The sequence below is a fragment of the Microcaecilia unicolor genome, chromosome 5 (genome assembly GCF_901765095.1).
Source record: "Microcaecilia unicolor chromosome 5, aMicUni1.1, whole genome shotgun sequence".
In the NCBI taxonomy this organism is placed as follows: Eukaryota; Metazoa; Chordata; class Amphibia; order Gymnophiona; family Siphonopidae; genus Microcaecilia; species Microcaecilia unicolor.
Window position 1 is genome coordinate 154,016,253 of NC_044035.1, and position 25,999 is coordinate 154,042,251.

The 25,999-nt window shown below is 45.5% G+C and overlaps 1 protein-coding gene across 3 annotated transcripts in view; it reads right to left on the bottom strand.

Annotated features, from left to right (window-relative positions):
• Positions 1–25,999, bottom strand: part of CCAR1 (cell division cycle and apoptosis regulator 1) — a 268,378-nt gene that overhangs the window by 10,044 nt on the left and 232,335 nt on the right. For all 3 annotated transcript variants that reach the window (XM_030203453.1, XM_030203454.1, XM_030203452.1), the window contains exons 22-23: positions 18,160–18,280; positions 7,793–7,978 (exon numbers count right to left, since the gene is read on the bottom strand). In XM_030203453.1, the coding sequence (XP_030059313.1) occupies positions 7,793–7,978; positions 18,160–18,280 (307 nt within the window). The remainder of the gene's footprint in view (positions 1–7,792; positions 7,979–18,159; positions 18,281–25,999) is intronic.

Here is a 25,999-nt window from a genome sequence, read left to right on the forward strand (position 1 = left end):
TCCTTGGAGACATCTGTTACAGGAAAGTAGATTTGCTTTCTCTGAAGACAAGCAAGATATAATAGCCTTACAAAGTGGGACTCCCTAGCAACAGGCTGCCTTTAATAGAAATAAGGAATAACTGTGGCTTTGCAACAGGCAAAGGTTACAATATTGCAATACAAAATGAGCAACTACTTATTCCTCTTCTTAAAAACATTTTTTTTTTGGCAGCTTTGAACTGAACGAAATGGGCCTGAGAAGTGGAGCTGGATTCTAGACCCCAAACAGATTTTGAAGGACTATCTGGTAAAACCGACTGCCAAGTCAGGAGTCTTTTTCCAAACAGAAATGGGATGTAAATGTGTGGACTGAAGTCCAAATGGCAGCTCTACAAATTTCCTCTATGAAGGCTGATTTTAAGTGGGCTACCAATGCAGCCATAGTTCTAACATTATGAGCTGAGACATGACCCTCTAGAGTCAGCCCAGCCTTGGCATAAATAAAGCAAATGCAGCCAACTAAAAACAGTGTATTTGCCCAACGCAGCCCCTATCCTGTTTGGACTTTAGTCCATTCCAGTTAGAAGCCAGGGCTCTCTTGGAGTGCAGTGTGCTTTCACCTTTATGGAAATGAGGTCTTGGTAGAACTAGTTAAAATGAAACTCCATCACTACCTTAGGAATAAATTTAGGATATATAAGCAGGACCACCCTATTGTTGTAGAACTTTATGTATGATGGATCAGCTACTAGGGCCTGGAGCTTAGTGGCCCTGTGGCTAGAAGTGACTGCCAAAAATATGACCTTCCAGATCAGGTACTTTGTGTGACAGGCTATTTAGTGGCTCAAAAGGAGTTTTCATTGGATGAGTTAAAATGACACTAAGGTCCTATGACACTGCAGAGGACTTGATGGAAGGCTTCCATAGAAGTAAGCCATGCATAAAGTGAACAAGTTAGGGCAGAGAAGATATGGGTATACCTTCTACTTGGTGATGTGTCAATTGTATTAAGGTGAATTCAAATACAGTTGGTCTTGAGACCTAACAACTGTAGAATGTATTCAAGCATTTTTTTCTGAAGGACATTACCCTCACACCAGATAAACTTCTTCCATGTTAAACTGTAGGACCTCTTAGTGGAAGCTCTTCTGGAAGCCAACAGGACATGAGACAGAGTCAGGTAAGTTCAGAGAATCCACTATCTGCCTCTCAATATCTAAGCTGTGAAGGCCTAGAACTGGAGATTAGAAAGTAGAAGGGATCCCCAATCCTGAATTATTAGTGTGGGAAAAGTTTCCAGTCTCCATGGATCTGTGGAGGAAAGCTCAAGAAGAAGAGGCAACCATGTCTGCTGCCTCAGCCAGTAAAGGGTGAACATGATCATGGTCCCTCAATCCTAGTTTCAGAAGAGTTTTTGCTATGGGAGGATATGGGTATAGAAAACCTTCCCTCCAAGGTTTGTCTGCCATGTGACCCTAATCTGGAGTAGAACTGGGGGACTTTTTTGTAGTAAGTGGCATAAAGGCCTTTCAAGGGGATGACTGACTCTCAAAAAATCTTCTGGGCTACACCCTTGTTTAGAGACCATTTCTGCAGAATTAAACTCAGCCTGACTGCCAGACAGTTGTCTTTTCCTGCCAGATATGTGGCTTTGAGGAACATCCTGAGAAATGGCCCACTTCCACAAACTGCCAACTTCCTGACACAGCAGGTACGAGCCCATACACTTGATCAAACAAAATTATTTTCAGTTGATCCTGAACTACATCATATTAGCTTCCAATCTAAGCAAAGAGGGGAGGGCATTCCTTAAAAGAAGCAGTAAATTGCAACCTGATTGTCTTTGCATTAGAACTACTTGATTGGATAACAAATCTCCGAAAGCCTTTACGATGTTCCAAATCAGCCTTAGCTCCAGGAAGTTTATCTGATAAAGTTTTTCCTAAGGAGACCAGAGACCCCAAGTGTGGAGTCCATTTACATGTGCTCTCCATCCCAGGTTGGATGCATCTGTGGTTAGTACCTTTTGAATTTGAGGAATTTGAAGGGCACACCCTTTAACATATTGGCTTGGACCATCCACCAGGATAGCGAGTTCCTGAGTGGAATGTGACTGAGATGTCTGTGTTCGCTGGGTATTATATGAACTGTGAAGGCCATGTGGCCTAGCATTTTAAACATCTGGCATGCTGATACTGTACCTGTTGACTGTACTGTATTTCTGAAACTATTCCTATGACAGTCAAAATCCACTGGAAGAAATGCATATGCCCGAGTCATGACTAGCAGGGCTCCTATGAATTCCAATTTTTGTGATGGGCTCAACTGTGATTTGGGGTAGTTTATGACAAACCTTAATAGCACTAGAAGCCAAATGGTCATGTGCACTGATTATTTTGCATCTTCCTCCGATGTGCTCTTGACCAGTTAATCATCCAGATAGAAAACAGGTGTAGTCTGTGTAGAGATGCTGCAATGAATGCTAGGCACTTTGGCCTTGCATCAGCGCCAAGAGTATTTACAAAAAGCAGTACACGATACAGGAAGTGGTGTTTCTCTACTATAAATATCAGATACTTCCTAAGACTTGGATGTACTTGCATGAGGGTATAATCATTCTTTTAAGTCTAGCAAATATAACCAATCTCCTTCCTGAATCACGGGTGCTTAAGGTTGTAAGAGGCTAGAGAGTTCCTTGGTAAGAAGTTCCTGATTCTGAGAGCTTAACTTTGATATTCTCAGTGAGCAATTTGGAAATATGCATTCTAATTGTAGACAGTAACCTACCTGGACAATTTTTAGAACTCACCAGTCTGAGATTATAAGAGGGCCAACTTGCTTGAAAAAAATGTAGCCTTTCTCCTAGCAGAAAGTTGTCCAGAATGGTCACTGACAATGAAATTATGTTCTTCTGGCACCAGTCAAAAGAATGTTCTTGGCTTTAACTGGAGAGCTAGTTAAGACTTTTGGGCTTTCTGCTGTTTTGAATGAAAGCGAGGTCCCTGATCTGTTGGGAGGAGTGGGAGCGGGGAGAAATTTATGTCTTCGAGAGTAGAAGGATCTCTGTGCCCTCCACTAAAATACTGTACTTCCTGAATAAGGAGGTCAAGCCAGGAGTGGGCTGAAAGTCCTAAGCATGTCCGGATGCTGCTTGGTGAGAGTAGCACGGCACAGATTGCCTGCTCCTTCTGCACTTCTGACTGAGGCCCACAACTATGTGGGGCCTCAAATATCAATCTCCAATGTGGAGGCTCTGGACACCAGAAAGAAAACATACGTTGAATGGACTATGCATTTTCCACACTCGAGCTCTTTGATTACTAGCTGATAGAATTCATTGTCCTTCCCCTAGGGAAGACTGGCAGCAAGCTTTGCCACACTGCACACAATGTTCTGCAAATAAATGCACATGAAGAGCTGATAAGCAGCTATGCAGGCTATAAGCATAACTTTCTGGTAAAACTGTTTCCCAAAAGATTTCAAGGTCCTTGCTCTCTCCCCAGGAGCACAGAGGAGTAAGTCTTCACACTCTTTGGAAAGTGGATTCAACCACCATGGAATGGTGAGGAAGATGTAACTTCTTTAATCCTGGAGTCTTCTAGACTCTATGCATAGAGTTGACCTTCTTATTAATTTGCTGTACAAAGAGGAAAGTATCCCACATCTTCACCTGTACTTGTTGCAGGATTCTGTGAATGGGCACTGTCACAGTTTCCAAATGGGAAGGAGGAGTCTTGAAAGTGTAGGATGTCCACAGATTCTTCCAAAGGAAATGGGATGACCTTAGTCATTCCCCCAACAAAATCAATGAAAGAGAGCTCCTGTGGGGGAGATCCACATCTCTTCTGTGGTGGGGCGTGTTCTGAAGGGAGACCAGTGAACCCTTCCCTGAGAAGGCCTTTGGCTCCTCCGCAGAAATCCAGGAATGCTCAGACTCTGACTTGTAAAAAGTACTCTGTAGGAGATGTTTGAGTCTATGCATGCCTCAAGCGACTGACCTCTTAGTGAGGCCTGTGCCTATGGCCTCAAGACACAGGGCATCTTCTGTCCAATGGCGATGCCTCCCCTCCCGATGGACTGGAGGTAGACATCGGTGCAGTCTGAACATGATGCCGTTTGAGATCTCAGTGTTGATGTATCTCCTACAGGCAGTGAATGGGCTTCAAGAATCTGATGTGCCACCTCAAGCCTCAGGATCAATGCTGTTGAAACCACAGCTTCATGCCAGGCAAATCAGCACTCCATATAATATTTTAACTTCCTCAAAGACTGCTATCGACAAAGACCGGGGCAACACAGCTGGAATGGCCACGTCCCCCTGAGATACTTGGGATATATCAGAAGGTATGTATTGGCTACCTCTGATGTCAAAGAGGATGAGCAGTCCCTCACATTGGGGGTGCTTTGAGGGCATCAGCAATCTCAGTGACCCAATGTTCTCGGCACCATGCCTCCAAGGGGGCTGATGCTGGTTTGCCTTGGTCTCCGCCAGATGTCAAGCTTCTTTGTCCCTTGATGACAGTGAGGATGTGGATGGATCCTTCCCCTTCCTCAGAAGGGGACTGGAGGATGTCCAAACCCAACGATGTCGAGGGTGATTAATGTACTCTCAATGTCAATGCACCCCAGTGTCTGATGCAGCTCCCAAAGCCATGGAGACTGGGGTTTCCAATGCTGATGTCAATGAACAAGAATTTTTGTGCCAAAAATACACTTGTACTGTTTCTCTTGACCTCAGATTCCTCATTTTGGCATCCGTGAACACAAGATACATGAAGAGGAATAATGATCAGGTCCCAGGAATTGTAGGAAAACTTATGGGTATCTGTGATTGATATGGTCCTGTTACAACTGGCACAATTTTTAAAGCTACTGGGAACTTTTTTCTGAGGCATCAGAAAATATACCCGCAGCAAAATTAAATGACTTGATTTTGAAAATTACTCAGCTGGGTGCCAAGGCTTAAATATGGCCTGAAGGGGCGAGGGAAAATAAAGGGAACTTACAATGGGCAAAAATACTTTCTAGGGAAACTAAAAGGGGTTTGCAGGTGGTCTCTATGTGACAAACAACAGAACTTACACACTATATTGAAAGAAACAATAAACAGTGTTATCAGAAACCAAATTTTGACAAGAGCTAAGGGAAGCACAGAGAAGTGTGACCATTTTGCTCCATGGAAAAATGGCAACTTGCTAGGCCCTGTGCAATAGTAGCAGGCAGGAAGGTGTGTACACATCTGTAAAGAAACAGTGTGTTTTATATTTTCCTGTCTTAAATATGTCTGTATTTCTCATGTTTGGCCAGCAGATGGTGCATGTTTATGCTTAAAGCTGTTACAGAGAACTGACTTCTCTTTCTTTTAGTTGGCACACAGATGATAGTAAGTGACTTGCAGTGATATAACCAGTTTTTATTTGAAACTTGACTTTCTGGGATCTGACTGGCCTGGAGTTTTGAAATTACCCAGCAGTTATTGCTGACTGTTGCTTTAGTCCTAGCAAGGAAGAAAAGAGAGTGGGATCTCTTTGCTGAGGCTCAGTAAACAAACAGTTATATATCCTGATCTTCCCAGGTACTTTCTAGGAAGTAAATGTTTAGTTAGTGTTATAATTGATCCATATTTCAGTTACCTGTTATTGTTTGCTAATTGTACTATTTTGTTCCACTGTTAAATTTTTAAAGACAATAAACAACTTTTACTTTATTGCCTCTCTGCCTGGACTGATAAAGAATCCTGGTGGTTTGTGTGTTGCGTCTGTGAGTGCTTTCTGGGACCTGTGGGACCACTGGGAGTGTGGCCTCCAGTAACCTAGAAATCACTGGGGATAATTTCAGAGCAGGAGACTCGCCCAGAGGGGGTTGTGACCCAGTCGGTGAGACGAGGTTGCTAGTGTAGAGCACAAGAGGCAGGTGCAGGCGGACCTGAGCTGTGCTGGGGATAGACCCTCTAAAGTGGCCACAGGGTAACCCCAGGCGGGTGGCTAGGCATTTCGTGACAATATCCATGGTGCAATGTTTTAAAAAAAGTTGTAAACAAGCTAGAGAACATTCTCGCATGGGCTCCACTGGATGACGTCACCCACATGTAAGTCTATTATATCCTGTTTATCCTTGGAGAAGTTAACGGAGGATTATGGGGGCAACGCAGGAGAAGAAGACTGGGGTATAAAGAATAGGGACTTGTAAGTAACCTTCTGATTGGTTACATGGGTAATGCAACAGCTACGTAATTCCATGCAACTCAAGATGGAGAAATATCAGCCCCACAGAAACTAAAAATCTAACCTCTCCTAATAACATTCACTATAAGATACCACAAGCATAAATGCAAGAATATTAGAAAGAAAAGCAGTGATGCAGGATACTGAAGAACTAATAACTCAAAGAATATAACACAAGCTGCCTGAATCCAGACAATTGAATAGATGTTCAGTTTTACTTGTAAAACTGATGCATGTCTGACACAAAAATCAAATAAAAAAAACCACTGAGATCATAAAGATCAGAAACACCCCCCCAAACCACAGTGTTTCATGCTGAACTGTGCTTTTCAAGAAGGAGATGGAAGGCTAAAGGGGAAAAGGTGCATGGACAGTTGAAAGGGAAGACAAAGCCAGAGAAAGGCAAAAGGACTGAAAGGAAAGAAAATAAGAGGATTTTGTTCACTGGGGTGAATGCACGACTGAAGGTCCAGGTTAGGCTAATTTTTTTCCTCAGTTTCCACAGCAGTACAAATTATAGCTTTCTGCAACAGCAAGCAAAAAAGCAAAAGTCTAGTCCAAGAGAACATCTTTACCTGTCCTGGTGACAAGAGACTGGAATGCCAGTGCTACTAGCAAAGTCCACAGTGTCCTAAAGCTCTGTCACAAAACATTGCTTAAATATAGTACGGCAATAACTGTTTGAGGCAGCAGAAGCCTAAGGGTTTAATAAAATTTGTCATGCGTCTTTGATTCAGGTAATAGGGATCTACCTCCCTTGCTATACAACCTCCTTTTGGCCCATGGCTCATTCAACTATGACAGGAGCTCAATTCTTCATGCTCTCCAAGAGATAGAAAATATGTAATTCACATTATTCTGGGTGGCAACAGGCTTTAGATAAATAGGGCTGGTCAGTCAAGCATCAGTAGGTTACTCAAGCACCAGTGCCCTTCATTAGCATCAATAACTGTAAGGGCTTGTAGTGCATTACTAATCGAAAGTTCACACCTTACAAATAGTATCTGAAACTTTCAATGCACTGTAATTTTCTAACGAGCGTCCAGGGTGGCAAGGCACATGGGTTATTAAGGGCAATTCTATAACAAGGCGCCTGCAGATATATGCGCCTTGTGCAAGTAAATGCGCATAACCAACTTAAGCACTATTCTATAAGGGCACATGTTGGTGTTATAGCACTCTACTAAAAAGGGGTGTACACATGGGCAGAACATGGGTAGAGCTCCCGGTTACACGCGCAGCTTACAGAATGCTGTGACATGCATCCATAGCATATTTATCTGCTTTATGGCTGGCACGTAAGTGTTAGGTGAACCAATGGTGGCTTAGGCTAGTATTCTATAAGTGTTGTGGGGCACAAATGCTGTTATAGAATATTCACTCAGTGTGCACCACTGGAAAGCCTAACAGGAGGTGCACAGAAATATAATTGCTCCCACTACTCCTGTTTTATAACAGGCATTGCTTGTGCTGAAATCGGGTCCTAATATGTTATTTATAGGCTTCAAATCACAACATTCCAAGAGAAAAGGCTGAACCTAAAGAATCTTTCTGTACTTCTGAAGCATGAATTCAAATACCACTAACCTGCTTTTACTTCTAGAGTTAGAAGTCTTTGCTCTATGTCGGCTCTTGCTTTCTCACTCTTTTCCAGCTTGGTTAAGAGACTCCCCACATCCACTACAGATCCATGATACACAATAAGGCCATCCTGTTCCTCTGTCTGCAAAGCCTCCCGTTTCACAGGAAGAGAGGGTAGCAGCAGCCTGTTTCCTGGATGGGATAAGCAGATGTTACAGAGGGAAAACAACAGTATACCATCAGCACCTAAAGTTATTCTAAATATCTTCAAGAGACTTCTACAGAGTAAATAGGTTTCAAATTTATGCATTTTTTATACTGCCCCTACTGCAAGACATCAAGGGGATTTACAATATACTTAACAAAAGCAGTAGACACACTACAGACTCAAAGACACATTAAAAACCCAGAGACATAAGAGAAAAAAAATTCATTGATTGCCGTTAGCTGAATATTGATTGGTCTATCCAGTCCGTCCATCCCAGCCTACCCAGCTTGTTCAAGCCTGCTCCAACTTGTTCCAGTCCGTCCATTCCAGCCCGACTGTTCCAACTTGTTCCAGTCCATCCGTTCCTGCATGACACAGCTTGTTCCAGTCCGTCTGTTCCAGCGTGTTCAAATCCATCCATCTCAGCGTATCCTGTTGTTCTGTCGTCTTCTGGTCCAGCGCGTCACAGTCCATCTGTTCCTTCCTGCCCCGGCTTGTTCCTGCTTGCTCCTGTCCATCTATCCCAGCTTGTTCCTGACCGCTTGTTCCAGCTGCTACCTGCCTGCCTGTTAACACATCGAGTTACCTGCCTGCCTGCTTGCGAGCCTCTCAGCCATTGACTTACCTACTCGCCAGTCCAAAACCCAGCTTTCCAGCTCTATCTATCTGCTTAACACCTCAGTCACTACATAGTCACCTGTTAACTGCTTAACACCTCAGTCACTACATAGTCACCTGTTACACCTCAGTCACTACTTATGGCCCCTGTCCACGTTCTCTTCCTTGCCCTGTCCCTTCCTAATCTTCTTTCCCCCCCACTCCCACTGTCTACCACTAGAACTCGCTGCCCTCCCGCCCTGCCCGCCACGACAATACCCTATTCACCCTCATCCCCCACCACCTCACCATCCCTCTTGTCCCCCTCCTCCTTCCTAGCTCTTAACCTTCAACACTTCCTTCCTGCCATTAACCCATCCCCCCTAAGTACACCCGTCTTCATTGCCTTCGCCGCCCGACCTCCCCTACCCTCCTCATTCTCTTGCTCCTCCTCCTGCTATCCGCGGGAGACATTAACCCTAATCCAGGTCCCCCTCACCTGTCCCCGTCCTATCCATGCGAACGATTCTGGGATGTCTCCAATCTCGTCTCTATTCCCCTCCTCCCCCCCTCTTCCCTCCCCTTCTCATGCGCCTTGTGGAATGCCCACTCAGTCTGCAACAAACTGCCCTTCACCCACGATCTCTTCATCTCTCGCTCCCTTCAACTGCTCGCCCTAACCGAAACCTGGATCTCCCCGGAAGACTCGGCCTCAGTCGCGGCCCTCTGCCATGGAGGTTCTCTCTTCTCCCACACTCCCCGCTCAGTTGGCCGCGGTGGAGGCGTTGGGCTACTACTCTCGCCCTCCTGTAGTTTCCAACCCCTCCCCCTACTGCTTCTCATCCTTTGAAGCCCACTCCATCCGGCTATTCTATCCGCTGCCACTCAGAGTTGAAGTCATCTACCGCCCCCCTGATAAATCCTTCTCTTCCTTCCTCACCGACTTTGATGCTTAGCTTTCCGTCTTTCTTGATCCCTCATCTCCGTCCCTCATTCTCGGAGACTTTAACATACACGCTGATGACCCATCCAACTCTCACGCTTCTAAGTTCCTCACCCTAACATCCTCCTTCAACCTCCAGCTGTGCTCCACCACCCCTACTCACCGTGATGGCCATTGTCTTGACCTCGTCCTCTCCTCCTCCGGCTCACCCTCCAATTTCCACGCTTCTGCTCTTCCTCTCTCCGATCATCACCTGATCACATTCACACTTCTTCACCCCCCCCCTCTGCCCCGTCCAACTTTAACCACCACCTCCAGGAATCTCCAGGCTATTGACCCCCTCACTTTATCCTCTAGTATCTCTAATCTCCTCCCCTCCATCATGTCCTCCGAGACTGTAGACAAAGCGGTCTCCGCTTACAATGCCGCTCTCTCCTCTGCTTTGGACACCCTCGCTCCATCCACCTCCCGTCCCACAAAGCGTACTAATCCCCAGCCTTGGCTGACCCCTTGCATCCATTACCTTCGCTCCTGCACCCGATCCGCTGAACGCCTCTGGAGGAAATCTCGTACTCCTTCAGACTTCCTTCACTACAAATTCATGCTATCCTCCTTCCATTCCTCCCTATTCCTTGCAAAACAGGACTATTACACCCAATTGACCAATTCTCTCAGCTCCAACCCTCATCGTCTCTTCACCACCCTTAACTCCCTCCTCAAAGTGCCCCCCGCTCCCACTCCCCCTTCACTCTCTCCTCAATCACTGGCTGACTATTTCCGCGACAAGGTGCAAAAGATCAACCTTGAGTTCACTACCAAGCTACCACCTCCTCTTCACCCTTTAACCCTCTCCCACAACCAACCAACCCAGGCCTCTTTCTCCTCCTTTCCTGAGATCACCGAGGATGAAACCTCCTGCCTTCCTTTCCTCATCGAAATGCACCACCTGTTCCTCCGATCCCATCCCCACCAACCTACTTAACACCATCTCCTATACTGTCACCCCCTCCATCTGTCATATCCTTAACCTTTCTCGCTCCACTGCAACTGTCCCTGACACCTTCAAGCACGCCGTAGTCACACCTCTCCTAAAAAAACCATCACTTGACCCTACCTGCCCCTCCAACTACCGCCCCATCTCTCTCCTACCCTTCCTCTCCAAAATACTTGAGCGTGCCGTTCATAGCCGCTGCCTTGATTTTCTCTCCACACATGCCATCCTCGATCCACTTCAATCCGGTTTTCGCCCTCTACATTCGACAGAAACAGCACTCTCTAAAGTCTGCAACGACCTGCTCCTCGCCAAATCCAGAGGCCACTATTCCATCCTCATCCTCCTCGATCTATCCGCCGCGTTTGACACTTGTCAATCATGATTTACTTCTTGCCACACTGTCCTCTTTTGGGTTCCAAGGCTCTGTCCTCTACTGGTTCTCCTCTTATCTCTCCCACCGCACCTTCAGGGTACACTCTCATGGATCTTCCTCCACTCCCATCCCACTATCTGTTGGAGTTCCCCAGGGATCTGTCCTTGGACCCCTTCTCTTCTCAATCTACACCTCTTCCCTAGGCTCACTGATCTCATGGTTTTCAGTATCATCTTTACGCTGATGACACCCAGCTATATCTCTCCACACCAGACATCAACGCGGAGACCCAGGCCAAGGTATTGGCCTGCTTATCAGACATTGCTGCCTGGATGTCCAACCGCCACCTGAAGCTGAACATGTCCAAAACCGAGCTCCTCGTCTTTCCACCTAAACCCACTTCTCCTCTTCCTCCACTCTCTATCTCAGTTGATAACACCCTCATCCTCCCCGTCCCATCTGCCCGCAACCTCGGAGTCATCTTCGACTCCTCCCTCTCCTTCTCTGCGCATATCCAACAGACTGCCAAGACCTGTCACTTCTTCCTCTTCAACATCAGCAAAATTCGCCCTTTCCTCTCTGAGCACACCACTCGAACTCTCGTCCACGCTCTCATTACCTCTCGCCTTGATTACTGCAACTTACTCCTCACTGGCCTCCCACTTAGCCATCTATCCCCCCTTCAATCCGTTCAGAACGCTGCCGCACATCTTATATTCCTCCAGAACCGATATACTCATATCACCCCTCTCATCAAGTCACTTCACTGGCTTCCGATCAGATACCGCATACAATTCAAGCTTCTCCTCCTTACCTACAAATGCACCCGGTCTGCGGCTCCTCACTACCACTCTACCCTCATCTCCCCCTATGTTCCCGCTCGTAACCTCCGCTCACAGGACAAATCCCTCCTTTCAGTACCCTTCTCCACCACTGCCAACTCCAGGCTCCGCTCATTCTGCCTTGCCTCACCCTATGCCTGGAACAATCTTCCTCAACCCCTACGCCAAGCCCCCTCCCTACCCATCTTCAAATCTCTGCTTAAAACTCACCTCTTCAATGCTGCTTTCGGCACCTAACCTTTCGAGAAATATAGTATGCCCCCCAATCTATCAGCCCTATCAGATTGACTCTACACTTGTCTCTTAGATTGTACACTTGTCTTTAAAATGTACACCTGTCTTTTAGATTGTAAGCTCCTTGAGCAGGGACTGTCCTTCCATGTTAAATTGTACAGCGCTGCGTAACCCTAGTAGCGCTTTAGAAATGTTAAGTAGTAGTAGTATTTTCTTTAACAATGTTTCTGACAGTTTCAATTATTAACTGGAAGCCTTCCCCTGCTTTGTAAGAGTGAATTTTCTTCATTTTCAAATGCTTATACCTTAACAATACCTATCACCATTGAAAGCAGATAGAGCAGTCACAAGCTGATAGGTTAGACGTGTCAAGAGTATTTGTTCAACTATGGAATTGTCTTCAACAGATTAACTTAACAGATCATCAAACCTTTTGGGTCTTACTAACAACTTAAAAAGAGAAAAAAGTATCAATGAATCTGCTGGAAGGGTGCCCAAAATTTTGCACCTGCCATATGCACATATTTATTATATTTAATCTGTTAGAATCAGCAAATAAAAAGTAATTAGTCATTAAAATCTGCAGCAGGGACATGGGGAAGATTAGACTACATATTTATTTCAGCAGCCTTGTTCCATTGTGTCCGGGACACGAAAATCGAGGAAGTTTTGATATTTGACCATAGCCCCGTCTGGTTGGAGCTGGAGGCCCCAGGTGGCTTTCAGCCGGCCAGGCGGTGGAGGTTCCCTGGCCACCTGGCAAAGGATAAATCTTTTCAAAAATTTTTAGCAAAAAAGTGGGAAGAATATGAACTGTTCAATAAAGAACACAAATCAAACCCACAACTATTTTGGTGCGCTGGAAAGGCGGTGTTGCGGGGGGATCTGATAGCGTATGTAGCAAACAAACGGAAAAAGAATGTAGCTAGCCTTTTGCAGCTGAACAGGCGGCTGCGGAATGCTAGACGTCAATATACCGAGCGGCAGTCCGTAGCTAATAGAGAGGCCTATCTGTCTATACAGGCTGCTGTAAACTCCCTATTACACAAAAGAATGCTAAAGAACAGAACATTTCAAAAATATAAGTTTCATCGCTTTGGAAACAGAGCAGGGGGTATGCTGGCCCAGCTAGTTCGGAAACGGGAAGGAAATAGAGCTATATCGGCTCTGAAGGAAAAGACGGGAGGCCTTACTAATGACCCAGGTAGGATCCTTCAGATATTACAGGATCATTTTAGTCGCCTCTACAGGGCCAATCGGCCTGCCACGGAGGCCCATATGAGTGATTTTCTCGGTAGGGCAAAAATGCCAAAATTGGGAGAGTCAGAGATAGGATGCCTAGAGGCCCCTATTCAGCTTAAGGAGCTGTCTGAAGCAATAAAAGGACTAAAGTCTTTCTCAGCTCCCGGGGTGGATGGGTACTCGGGAGAATTTTACAAACTGCTTCAGCCCCAGTTGCTATGCCCACTATTTGAATATCACCAAGCAGTAATACGGGAAGGGAGATTCCCACTGTATGAAAACACTGCTTGCATATCACTATTGTTGAAGCCGGGAAAATGTGGGGAGGAGTCCGAATCCTACAGGCCTATCTCGCTGATTAATGTCGATATCAAACTGTTAGCGAAGATCCTGGCCACTCGGCTCAACGCATGTCTACCGAGTGTGATTGAGCCTACGCAAGTGGGATTTATCCCCAAAAGGCACTCGGTATCACATATTCGGAGAGTCTTACTGACAATGGCAAAGTGCCGACATGAGGAAATCCCCGGGATGTTGGTGAGCCTTGATGCCACGAAGGCTTTTGATAGGGTCGAGTGGACCTTCTTGTTTCATATGCTAGATTGGATAGGAATCCCTGCAGAAATGAGGCAAGCAATTGGGGCTCTATATTCTGGTCTGGAAGCTTATGTTACAGCAAATGGGGGGATTTCGAAAAGGTTTCAGATAGGCAGGGGAACGCGTCAAGGCTGCCCCTTATCCCCACTTTTGTTCGATCTTACACTGGAACCATTATTACGTCTTCTAAACTCAGATCCGGGAATTGGGGGGGTACGATTGGGGGATCAGGAGGTCCGAGCTCTGGCTTACGCCGATGACGTTCTACTGGTTTTAACTAACCCGCAGGAGTCCTTTAAGACCGCCCTAGCATTGATTAAGGAGTATGGGCAGCTATCAGGGTTTGGCCTTAACCTCTCTAAGTCCTGTGCGATGTCTATGGATAGTGACATTAAATTATGCTGGCAAGGAGAGGCTTTACTCAGATGGGAGACAACAAAAATGAAATACCTAGGAGTGTACATTACTAGAGATGGGGCCTCCATGTACAGAGAGAACATAGGCCCACTGATTGAGATGACTAGAAATAAGCTGTCTATGTGGAGGGAGCTGCCACTTACAATCTGGGGTAGAATAGCGCTGTTTAATATGATGGTTGCCCCCAAATGGTTATATGTCTTTCAACAATTACCATTGTTTTTGAAACGCAAAGATGAAAAGCTCTTACAGCGCCTAATACAAAAGTACCTTTGGCAGGGGAAGAAACCTAGAATTCCTTATTACTTGACGGCGGCCCCAAGGGAGGGGGGAGGCATGGGACTCATAAACATCAAATTCCTGGCAATCACAAGTTCCATGAGACACATAAATGATTGGTATCGAGGGACGTCTGATTTTTCTATTACGTCGATGTTCCCAGACACACACTTTAGTCACCTGCTTCACTCTGGGACGTCCCTGCCCATTGCAGCATTCCGTAGGCATCCCCTTTTGAAATCTCTCAGGGAGACGTGGAGGTGGGTGTGTAGACGCTATCACTTTTCTGCCCGTACATCCCCGTGGTTGTCAATATGTGATAACCCGGCGTTCCCGCCAGGCCAAGGGGTCAGCATATTTAACAAATGGGCACAGAAGGGGATAGTATACCTGGCACACATAGTCACAGAACAGGGACGAATCCTCTCATACCTAGAGCTTCAGACCCGGTATGGGATCCCCCCGACATACCAATTTGCATATCGTCAGCTGAGCCACTATGTTGCTTCCCTGGGGTGGACAGATCTCACGGAGGATGTGGTGGAGGTTCTCTCTGAGGAGTTTACTTTGGGAGCTCAGCTCTCAATACCATTGAGATTCCATCATCGGTAACTGAAGGACACAACAGCAGAACTAGATTTCCGACAGATTGCACGGGAATGGTCAAGGGATTTGGGCTGTGCACTCACAGAGGAAGAATGTAGATCATATTTGAAATCCATTTATAGACAACGACTCTCTATACCCCAGAGAGAGAGATTATATAGATGGCTGTTGAGAACACACATATCTCCTCACAGAGCACAGAGAGCGGGGTTTACTGCCGAAGGAACCTGCCCCAAATGTAGCCAAGGGGCAGCCTCTCTGGGGCATATGTTCTGGGGTTGTCCCAAGGTGGGGCGGTTCTGGAGGCAGATTATAGCGGGAATAGACCAATTATGGAATTGTACCCTCATCTGTGATCCCTTAATTTTATTCAACCGCTTTAAATTTACTGCAGAGCCCCCAGAGGGCTTTAGGACATTTGCCAAGATGGCTATATATTTTGGAATAACCACAATTCTGCAATTTTGGAGGGGAAAAGAAACACCCCCTTTACAGACATGGCACGCACAGATGGTACGACAAATGAGAATAGATAGGTGTGGGGTGACTGATTTGGAAAGCCCTGCAGGACTCAGATTCAGGGCACAGTGGGAAAGGCTTTGGATTACTCTTCCGGCTAAGGCACGAAGTTTATTGCTGAATTTTTGAAGCTTCCCCTGTGCTTTGTGGACCCAGTCCATAAATGGAGGGGCTGTTGATGGCGGTATAGATCTACTGATGGATGGGCAAGCAGAGTGCAATGAGAGATACCACTGCCTTAGATATTGATCTGTGTGAGAACTGAATTACAAACACAGTTGACTTTGTAATGGAGCAAAGGGGGGGGGGGGGGGAGGGTTGGGCAAAGGGAGGGATGGACAGGGCAGGGGGGTAGGGAAGGGTACTCCCAGGATTAACACAATTAAATAACTCACACAAATCGAAGCCGAACAAAGGAGTTTATTCTGGAATAATCCAGCCAGATGTTTGTCAATTGTTGTTTTTTGTTATACTTGTAATACTAAAACGCGATAAGACATAGGGAGCACCAAGGGTCACTAGGTGGGGAAGGAAGGGGAGAAAATGTAAATACTATACTGTAACTTGATAGGCTGGGTTCAGCCTGTTGGTTGACAATTTTATGTATAAATTTTATTTTTGACAAAGAACTGTTTTATTTGTCTGTTACAACCAATAAAAATGATTTAAACTAAAATCTGCAGCAACGTTAGGCCCAAATTTCAGTCAGCATGGTGACAGGAATAAGTTAAATGCCATTGGTGATATTTAACTTAATCCATATATTCCATTATTCATATAGATAGGGGCAATTAATATATGGTTAATGCAATCACTGTGCCAGCAATATCCATTTAAAGTTTAGGCCTGCTATTCAGCAAGGCTGCACTTAATATATTCATTATCTATTTAGCAGCTGAATATACCTGCTAAATGGATAACCTTTTAGCCAGACCTTGCCCCAAACCTGGCCCCTTCTTATACATATAATAGTTGGCAATTCAGTCAGGAGTGGAGAAGTGCCCTAATGGTTAGTGCAGTGGGTTGTGGACCTGGGGAACTGGGCTCAATTCCCTCTGCAGCACTGTGTGACCCTAGGCAAGTCACGCCCCAGGTACAATATACTACTTAGATTGTGAGCCCATCAGGGACAGTGCAAGTACCTGTAAAATTGTATGTAAACCGCCTTGATTCATGCTCAAAAGAGGCAGAGTATCAAAATTAATAAACATAATAAATCATAATCAGCCCCAAAATATCCATATAATTTTTCAGAATACATGAAACAGTTGTATGTTACTAGTGGGTGAATGTATACAGTCATGTTTAACTTTCAACTATGAAGAAGTTGTAAGCTTTTGCTCAGTTATAGATTCATTGAAACATACTACTGATCGGGAGTGCCTAAACTTTGCATACAACTGTACACTACCAAAATTGTTATATGGCACATCAACCTATGTGTGTAGGCAGTGTAGATATGGAAAGGCGTTATACAGCCTAAAGAGCAACTAGGGAAGCACTGAAAGAACCATCATTCTTCCAAATTTTACAACAAAACAGGGGTGTGTGATCTTTACATGAATAGCTGAAATTCAAGAAAGACCTTTTAGCAAGAGTCCAAACACGATTTATTTATATCTTTAAAATTAAAGCAGGAACCAGCAAACCTCTTTTGAGACAATTTTTTTTATACCTATGATGCTTTCACAAGAGGAATAATTTGAGTTCTATGGCCTTGAGCACATGGAGGGTAATTTTATTAAAAGGGCACCTAAATGCGAAGGCCAGGTTTTAAGCTTATTTTATAAAGACATCTTGGTGCCCCTGTATCTTTACAAAATAATAAAACGGCAATTCTATAAAAGATGCCTAATTTTAGGAACCAATTGCACACACTAATTTATAGAACAGGCACACTTACATGCACGAATGCTGTCACAAACTGGCAAGTATGTGTTCAGCGCTATTTTATAAAATTGGTGCACTAGTTGCATGGCACCTAATAGCAAATGGGCTGTATCAGTGGGTGGAGAATAGGCGTCTTATAGGCGTGTCACTTAGCAATGTGCACACCTTATAGAATAGTATCAGACACTGCGAAGTGCATTTATGTTTATGTGTGCCATTGACTTGGTATAGCTGCCTGTCTAAGTTTCTGCATGCCAAAGTTGCTTGCACTACTTTCTAATGATTTAGTTGTGCCTTAACTCGGTTATTGAATTGGCACGCCTACATTTAGGAGCCAATTTATAGAACTGCTTCCCCAAGGCAAAAGCAGCAGAAATTGTGCCTAGATTAAAGTCGAAGACATTTATGCCTGCTCAACGTAAATTGCTACCCTGCTCATGCTCTGCCCCATAACATGCCTACATGTGGCTCATGTTAATTTACATGCCTTCTTGGTGCTGAACTTACTTTGAAGCACGTAACCCCTAGGGTAATTTTTAGAAAAGGCCTTTAAGCGCAAAAAATCTTTTACAAAATTACCCCCTAGTTGTTTATTTTTCTCAAACTCTGTAGTCTTGTATTCCTATCATTACCTTGCACATCATCCTGTGATACTTCTAATTCTTCATAATTATCTCCATCTTTTGAAGCATCTGTTATTTTTCGATAAAAGCAAGATTCTTTTAGAATTACCCTATTAAGCATTTTCTTAACCTAAAAAAAAAACAAAAAAAGAAAAACAGCGTAATTATTTATGATGAAGAAATTACTAGAAGGTTCTGCATTAAAGTAGAAAACAAACAAGTAGTACAAGTGCTTACCAAGAGTGGTGCACATTTTAGATTCTGAAGATGAAATGCTCCTCCACTTCCCTGATCCTCATTCCAACTGTTCTTATTCACTGTCCTTCTCACCTACACCTACATGCACATTATCAATCTCTTCCCAATGACATTCCGATTCTAGCACTATTCCACTGTCTATCCACCTTCTCCTGATGAAACCTGTTACACTTCTCTCCCTAACACTGGTGTCTTTTCTCCTTCTGTTTCCATAAGCAGCACACAGCAGTTGCAATGACAGTGTTGTATAGTAAAGTAAAAGTAACGCATTACAATACTTAAGCAAACATTTCATGTTTTTACTTGTTACTGAGTACATCATAAGACTGAGCACTTTTATTTGTAACAGAGTATTATTTGCACCAATTTTAAGTACTTTTACCTTGTTATAATTCAATTTTGTTACAAGTGGTGGCTGAAGAACTGAATTTTGCTCCCCCTCCTCCTCTCCACACAGCTCTGAGGCAGGGGTGTAGCTACGAGCCCACCCAGGCTCCGCTCGGGCCCACCCTGTCTGTCTCTGATCACCACAAATCTGGTGCCTCTCTTAGGTGCCGGTTACCCTGCACAGCCGCAGTAAGTTGCACTGGCATTAGGACTTCAGCTATGTGCAAGAGGAAGCCTCCTGTGAGCCAGCCATGCCCCCTCAGTGCGTTGCAGCTGAAGTTGTTGTTTGCTGCCGCTCCTCTAGGAGACCGCACACACCAACAGACACCGTGAGCCATTCCCTGGAGGAAACGGTGAAGAAACCTGAAATTGGGGCGTTCTGTTCAGCTAAATTAAGGCATGCAGACAGTAGCGTCAGGGTTGAGCTCCCACGTACAACTTAGCCTGCTGGGCCTCCTCTTCCCCCTCCCCAAATCCCCTGCCAGTGGTGCAGGGAGGGACTGTCACTGCCACTGCACTGAGAAATCTGGGCAGTGAGCTGTCATTAGCCCCGTCCCGCTGAGTCAAGTCTACAGTTCTCCCCCGGCTCTGCAACACAAGGACTCGGAGCCAGCTTGGGCCCCTTCTTCAGCGCTGCACACCAATCAGGGCCTCAGTGGGGAAGTAGACTTCTGTAGGAAGCTCAGCTCAATAGGATAGGGTAAAAAAAAAAAAGATTTTATATTTAATGTTGTTGGTGGGCTAATGGGCTTCCCACCAATTTTAAAATATAAACTTTTTTCTTTTTAACTTTAGCAATGCAGAGCCCACCCCCACCCAGGAGATAAGCAAAGCCTTCTGTCCTGGGTGGGGTGGGCTCTGTACTGCTCAAGTTAAAAAGAAAAAAGTTTTATATTTAATATTGGTGGGCTTTTCTTCTGGGTGGGAGTGGGATCTGCACTGACTAGGTTAAAAGAAAGTTTTAGATTTAATATTGGTGGGTTTCTGGGTGGGAAGTGGGCTCTGCAGTGCTCAGAATTAAATAAATGTTTTATATTTAATGCTTGTGTGCTTCTGGGTGGGGGATTGGGAAGGGCAGGATTGATGCCAAAGCTTGCATGTTACCATATTTTTCCCATAAACATTACAAAACCACTCTATGGGATCTGTTTATTTTTATTGACGGGAATATTTTTTGTTGTTGTTGTCTGGGTGTGTGTAGAAAAATATTTTGTTTGAATTTATTAATTGGAATATGTCAGTCTTTGGAAATGTGTATGTCCCCTACCCCTATTTAAGATCTGGTATCTTTAGTTTCTATTTCTGTATTATTGCTGTACATGCACAGTTTGACTGCTCAAGTTTTCTGATTGTTTTCTTGCATAATCTCTATACATCCCTCTTTGAATCCTTCCTCCCCAGGGTTAATAATGAGTGATGCAGAGTCATCTTAAATATGGAACATCCTTGGCCATATTTGACATCAACTAAGTTGAAAAGTGCAGATGGAAATACTGTCGTCCTCGTATGCTTATTATGCACACCGAAATACATGAACATCGAGTATTTGCTAATTCACCATCAAATTTGAAAAAGCATGTGCACAGAGTACATCCTAACCAAGTGCGAACATATGAAGAACTAACATCAAATGCAAGAAAGTGGACGAAAGAAATAAAATATTAATCAGTAAACCGAATGAAGCAGCAAAAACTGGAACAGAGATTTGCTAATGCAAACCTCATCACGCAAACAACAGTGGATTGCTGGTCATCCCATGAAAAAAATCTTACAATGGAGTGACTGTCCATGGATTGATAAAGAGTCTTTAGAGAGACAGTCTGCTTGTCTGGCTGTAAGAAATATAGAATCATGAGCACAGGTCAGCACCCCAGCACAGGTCAAAAAGGGCAGAGGCTGACAAGCCAGTGCTACTCTGGAATCTATCAGAGATTGAGAAGCCTGTAATTTATTAAAGAACATGAGCCTGTGTAAACTCAGGAATTTATGATCTATTATGATACCCTTACAGGCAAGCTAGCTGGCGTGGGAAAGGTGCAATTATGGATGGACAGAAGAATGTGATTTAGCAACTTAAGGGAAAAATATACTGTGAGAACAGAATGATCTCGCAGGAAGATTAAGGGCTGAAGTAATGTGAAGCCTTGCTTAACACAAAAGGTATATAAACAATTGAATCAGAGAATTACGTTGGAGAGGCAGAGGCAGACCACATGTTTGTGTCCCCTGCTCTCCACATGAGAAACTAGCATTTGTAATTGTAACTTTCTCTTGGTAAGAAATTAAAGAATTGCTTTTCTCATAAAACGTGGTCTTCCTAGTCTTTTATCTCTCTAAATTGCAGGTGGTTGGTGAGTACTAATTTGGGGAGATGATAAAAAAAGACTAGTAATATTTAAAAACAGAAGATTGAAGGGTTCACACATGTCTGGTGTTCTGGTATCAGTTCTAAAAGACATCCATACAGAGTTTGCCATCAGACGGAAAATTGTTAGAACAACAACTGACAATGGCTCTAACTTTGTAAAAGCCTTCTCTGTATTTGGACAGTCTGATGACGATAATGAAGATGCAAGTGATGAATTAGATGGCAAAGAAGAAGTTGAGACACTGGATGTCTGTGGAACTTTCAACTCCAGAAGAAATCATGTCTACGAGCTTCCTCGTCATCAGTGATGAGCCTGCCATACATTAAACCTGGTGTCTATTACTGATGCTGACAAAGCTGAAAGTCATTTGGCTGGCTGCTGATGAAGTAACTAATTAATTTGGACAGGGTCTCAAGAAACCAAACCAGAAATGATGGAACTCTGTATACCTGGCAGTTTAGAGACTTTCTCGATTGGTTCATCAGCATGGTGAAGATAGATTTGATGCTGTCTGCACTAACTGGAAGTCCCAAGATTGACTGCAGGTGAGTTGACATTCTTGATTGATTATGTTTCTTTAATGAAATCTATTCTTAATCTTTGAGTGTTCTGAAGTTAGAAAAGAAGATGGTCATGGCCTACTTGCTACCAAACATTACCAGGCTTCGTCAGACACTCACTGACAAGAAAGCATCAACAACTTGCAAGTCTCTTGTGACTGCCCTCATAAAAGCAATTGAGCAACGCTTCTCTGATCTATCTGATGGTTCAGAAGCAATCCTGCATCTCAAGTTTTGAACAGGGTGAACTGACAGTCAGAGCACTTTGGAAAGGGGCTTCAACATATCAGACACCCCCTTGATATAGTTCCTAATAAATCGTCACATGATATGATTACTTCTAAAGGAGATAACAGTGATGATGATGATAAAGCATTTTTTGCTATAAGGAAATCAAGTGTTTCAGACAAAGATTCCCTTGATCAATACCTGCAGACCCAGTCAGACATCAGTAGTATTGCAGCCTGGTCTGATTCAAGGAACTATTTAACAGACTGAACACTTCCTGCCAGTTGAACGCTTTTTTAGCAGTGCTGGTTTAATAATGACTCACAAGTGCACCCGCATGAGTGACAGTCATTTTTAGAATTTTGTGTTACTAAAAGCAAACAAGTGGATTGAATCGTAAAGGATAAACATGTTAACAGTAGTTGTAGTCATTGTCTTAAATTCCAGCAAGTGTATTTATTTTCAAAACAATTTATATTGAAATTTTCTTTTAAACAGAAGATCTTATACAATAAATGCACCTAACAACGCATAGAAAATACAGATATTCCTAACAGCTATCTATTGTTCCTAATCAGGAGCTTCAAAAAGGTAAAATTATGTATCATACCTGATAATTTTCTTTCCATTAATCATAGCTGATCAATCCATAGACTGGTGGGTTGTGTCCATCTACCAGCAGGTGGAGATAGAGAGCAATCCTTTTGCCTCCCTATATGTGGTCATGTGCTGCCGGAAACTCCTCAGTATGTCGATATCCAAGCTCCATCCGCAGGACTCAGCACTTAGAGAATTACACCCACAAAGGGACACTCTGCCCAGCTCACCACCGCCGAAACGGGGGAGGGGAATTAACCCAGCTCATCCCCACACAAGTGGGGGAGGGGAATCCGTCCAGCTCATCCCCGCGGAGCGGGGGAGGGACACCACCCCGCCGATGCGGGGGGATCTGGCTTATCCTGCAACCGCGGGAGGAGCTGACTGACCCTACCACCGCCGAAGCGGGAGGGATACAAAGCTGCCCTACAGCCGCACGAAGCGGGAGGGAGCGCCGGCAGAATTTAGGTCTCAATCCAGCCCAGTAAAACGGAGGGGAGAGGAATGCAGCAGCTCACTGTAACACAAACTCGTCTCAACTCTTGAAGAATCCAATTGAAAAAACTTGAACACGAAGTCCTCCTGAACAGGAACTGAAGACTAAACTTGAACCTGAAATACAACCAGAATATAAACAATACAGATATCTGGGAGGGGCTATGGATTGATCAGCTATGATTAATGGAAAGAAAATTATCAGGTATGATACATAATTTTACCTTCCATATCATCATGCTGATCAATCCATAGACTGGTGGGATGTACCGAAGCAGTACTCACCCAGGGAGGGACATAGAAATCCCTGACTGCAACACTGAAGCTCCAAACCGGGCCTCCGCCTGAGCAGCCACAGTCAAGCGGTAATGCCTGGAGAAGGTATGGGCCGATGCCCAAGTTGCCGCCTTGCAAATCTCTTCCAAGGAGACGGACCCGGCCTCTGCCATCGAGGCCGCCTGAGCTCTAGTGGAGTGAGCCTTCAGCTGGATAGGCAGCACCTTCCCCGCGGCCACATAAGCCGCTGCAATGGCTTCCTTGACCCATCTTGCCACTGTAGGCTTAGCAGCCTGCAGACCCTTATGAGGACCTGCAAACAGGACAAACAGATGATCCGACTTCCGGAAATCATTGTTCACTTCCAAGTATTTGATGATGACTCGTCTCACATCTAGATATTTGAGAGCAGAGTATTCCTCTGGGTAGTCCTCCCTACGAAAGGATGGGAGACAGAGCTGCTGATTCACATGGAAGTGAGAAACAATCTTGGGCAGGAAGGAAGGCACTGTGCGAATAGACACTCCTGCCTCAGTGAACTGCAGAAAAGGCTCTCGACAAGACAGCGCCTGGAGCTCGGAAACTCTTCTGGCTGAAGTGATAGCCACCAAAAAGACTGCTTTCAACGTCAGGTCTTTCAGAGATGCCCTCGACAAGGGTTCAAAAGGCGGCTTCTGCAAGGCTCTTAGCACCAGGTTGAGATTCCACGCAGGCACCACTGAGTGCAGAGGAGGGCGCAGGTGATTAACTCCCTTGAGAAAACGCACCACATCTGGCTGCGAGGCCAGGGAAGCACCATTCAGGCGGCCCCCTGAAACAAGCCAGAGCCGCTACCTGGACTTTAAGGGAACTGAGCGACAGGCCTTTCTCCAGACCTTCTTGCAGGAACGCCAACACTGAAGAAATTGGAGAAGGGAGAAAGTGAGCCTGCTTCACACCACGCTGCAAAGGTATGCCAAACCCTGGCATAAGCAGTAGAAGTAGAGCGCTTCCTCGCCCTCAGCATAGTGGCGATGACCTTGTCTGAGAAGCCCTTCTTCCTCAGACGCTGCCGCTCAATAGCCAGGCCGTAAGACCAAAGGGGGAGGGATCCTCCATCACCACGGGACCCTGATGTAACAGGCCTTGCTCCACTGGCAGCCGCAGAGGATCGTCGACTGAGAGCCTGATCAAGTCCGCATACCAGGGACGTCTGGGCCAGTCCGGACCCACCAGGATTACCCGGCCCGGATGCTTTGCCACCTGGTCTAGCACCCTGCCCAACATGGGCCATGGCAGGAACACATAGAGAAGCTCCTGTGTCGGCCACTGTTGGAGAAGAGCATCTACTCCCAGAGATCGAGGGTCCCGTCCTCTGCTGAAAAAGCGCGGCACTTGGCAATTGGCCGATGACGCCATCAGATCTAGGCTCGGCTGGCCCCAGTGCTTCGTGATTTCCAAGAACGCCTAAGCAGATAACTGCCACTCTCCGGGATCCAAGGTATGGCGACTGAGAAAGTCTGCCTTGACATTCATGACTCCGGCAATGTGGGCCGCCGACAGCTGTTCCAGGTTCGCTTCCGCCCACTGGCATAGATTCATGGCCTCCTTGGCTAGAGGGGCGCTCTTGGTACCTCCCTGGCGGTTGACATAGGCCACAGCCGTGGCATTGTCCGACAGGACCCGTACTGGCTTCAACGCCAGTACCGGGAGGAACTACAAAAGCGCCAACCAAATGGCTCTGAGTTCCAGGAGGTTGATAGACCACTTTGCCTCTGCAGGAGACCAGAGCCCCTGCGCTGTCCTTCCCAAGCAGTGGGCTCCCCAGCCCGTCAAAGAGGCGTCCGTCGTGACGACAATCCACTCCGGGGTCACAAGAGGCATTCCTGCAGACAACTTGTCTGTCTTCAGCCACCAGCTCAGCGCTTTGCGCACTGCTGGGTCCAAGGGAAGGCGCACAGCATAATCCTCCAACACTGGAGTCTAGCGCTGCAGCAGAGAGAGTTGTAGTGGTCTCATATGAGCCCTGGCCCAGGGCACTACTTCCATCGTGGCCGTCATAGAGCCCAACAGCTGCACATAGTCCCAAGCCCGAAGAGGAGAGGCTACTAGGAACTGGTCCACCTGAGCCTGAAGTTTGACAATCCGATTGTCCGGCAGGAACACTCTGCCCACTTGGGTGTCGAATCGAACTCCCAGATACTCCAGGGACTGAGTCGGGCGCAGCCGGCTTTTCTCCCAGTTGATGATCCACCCCAGGGAGCTCAAAAGAGCAATCACCCGGTCCACAGCTTTGCCGCACTCTGCATAAGAGGGGGCTCGGATCAACCAGTCGTCCAGATAAGGATGGACTTGTACTCCTTCCTTTCGCAGGAAGGCCGTGATGACCACCATTACTTTGGAGAAGGTCTGCGGAGCAGTAGCCAACCCGAATGGGAGGGCTCTGAACTGGAAGTGTCGGCCCAGGACTGCAAAACGCAGAAAGCGTTGATGAGGAGGCCAGATGGGAATATGCAAGTACGCTTCCTTGATGTCCAAGAATGCCAGGAACTCCCCTGCCTTCACTGCCGCTATAACAGAGCGGAGAGTCTCCATGCGAAAGTGCCGAACTTTCAAGACCCGATTGACCCCTTTGAGGTCGAGGATAGGCCGTACAGAACCTCCTTTCTTTGGTACCACAAAGTAAATGGAGTAACGTCC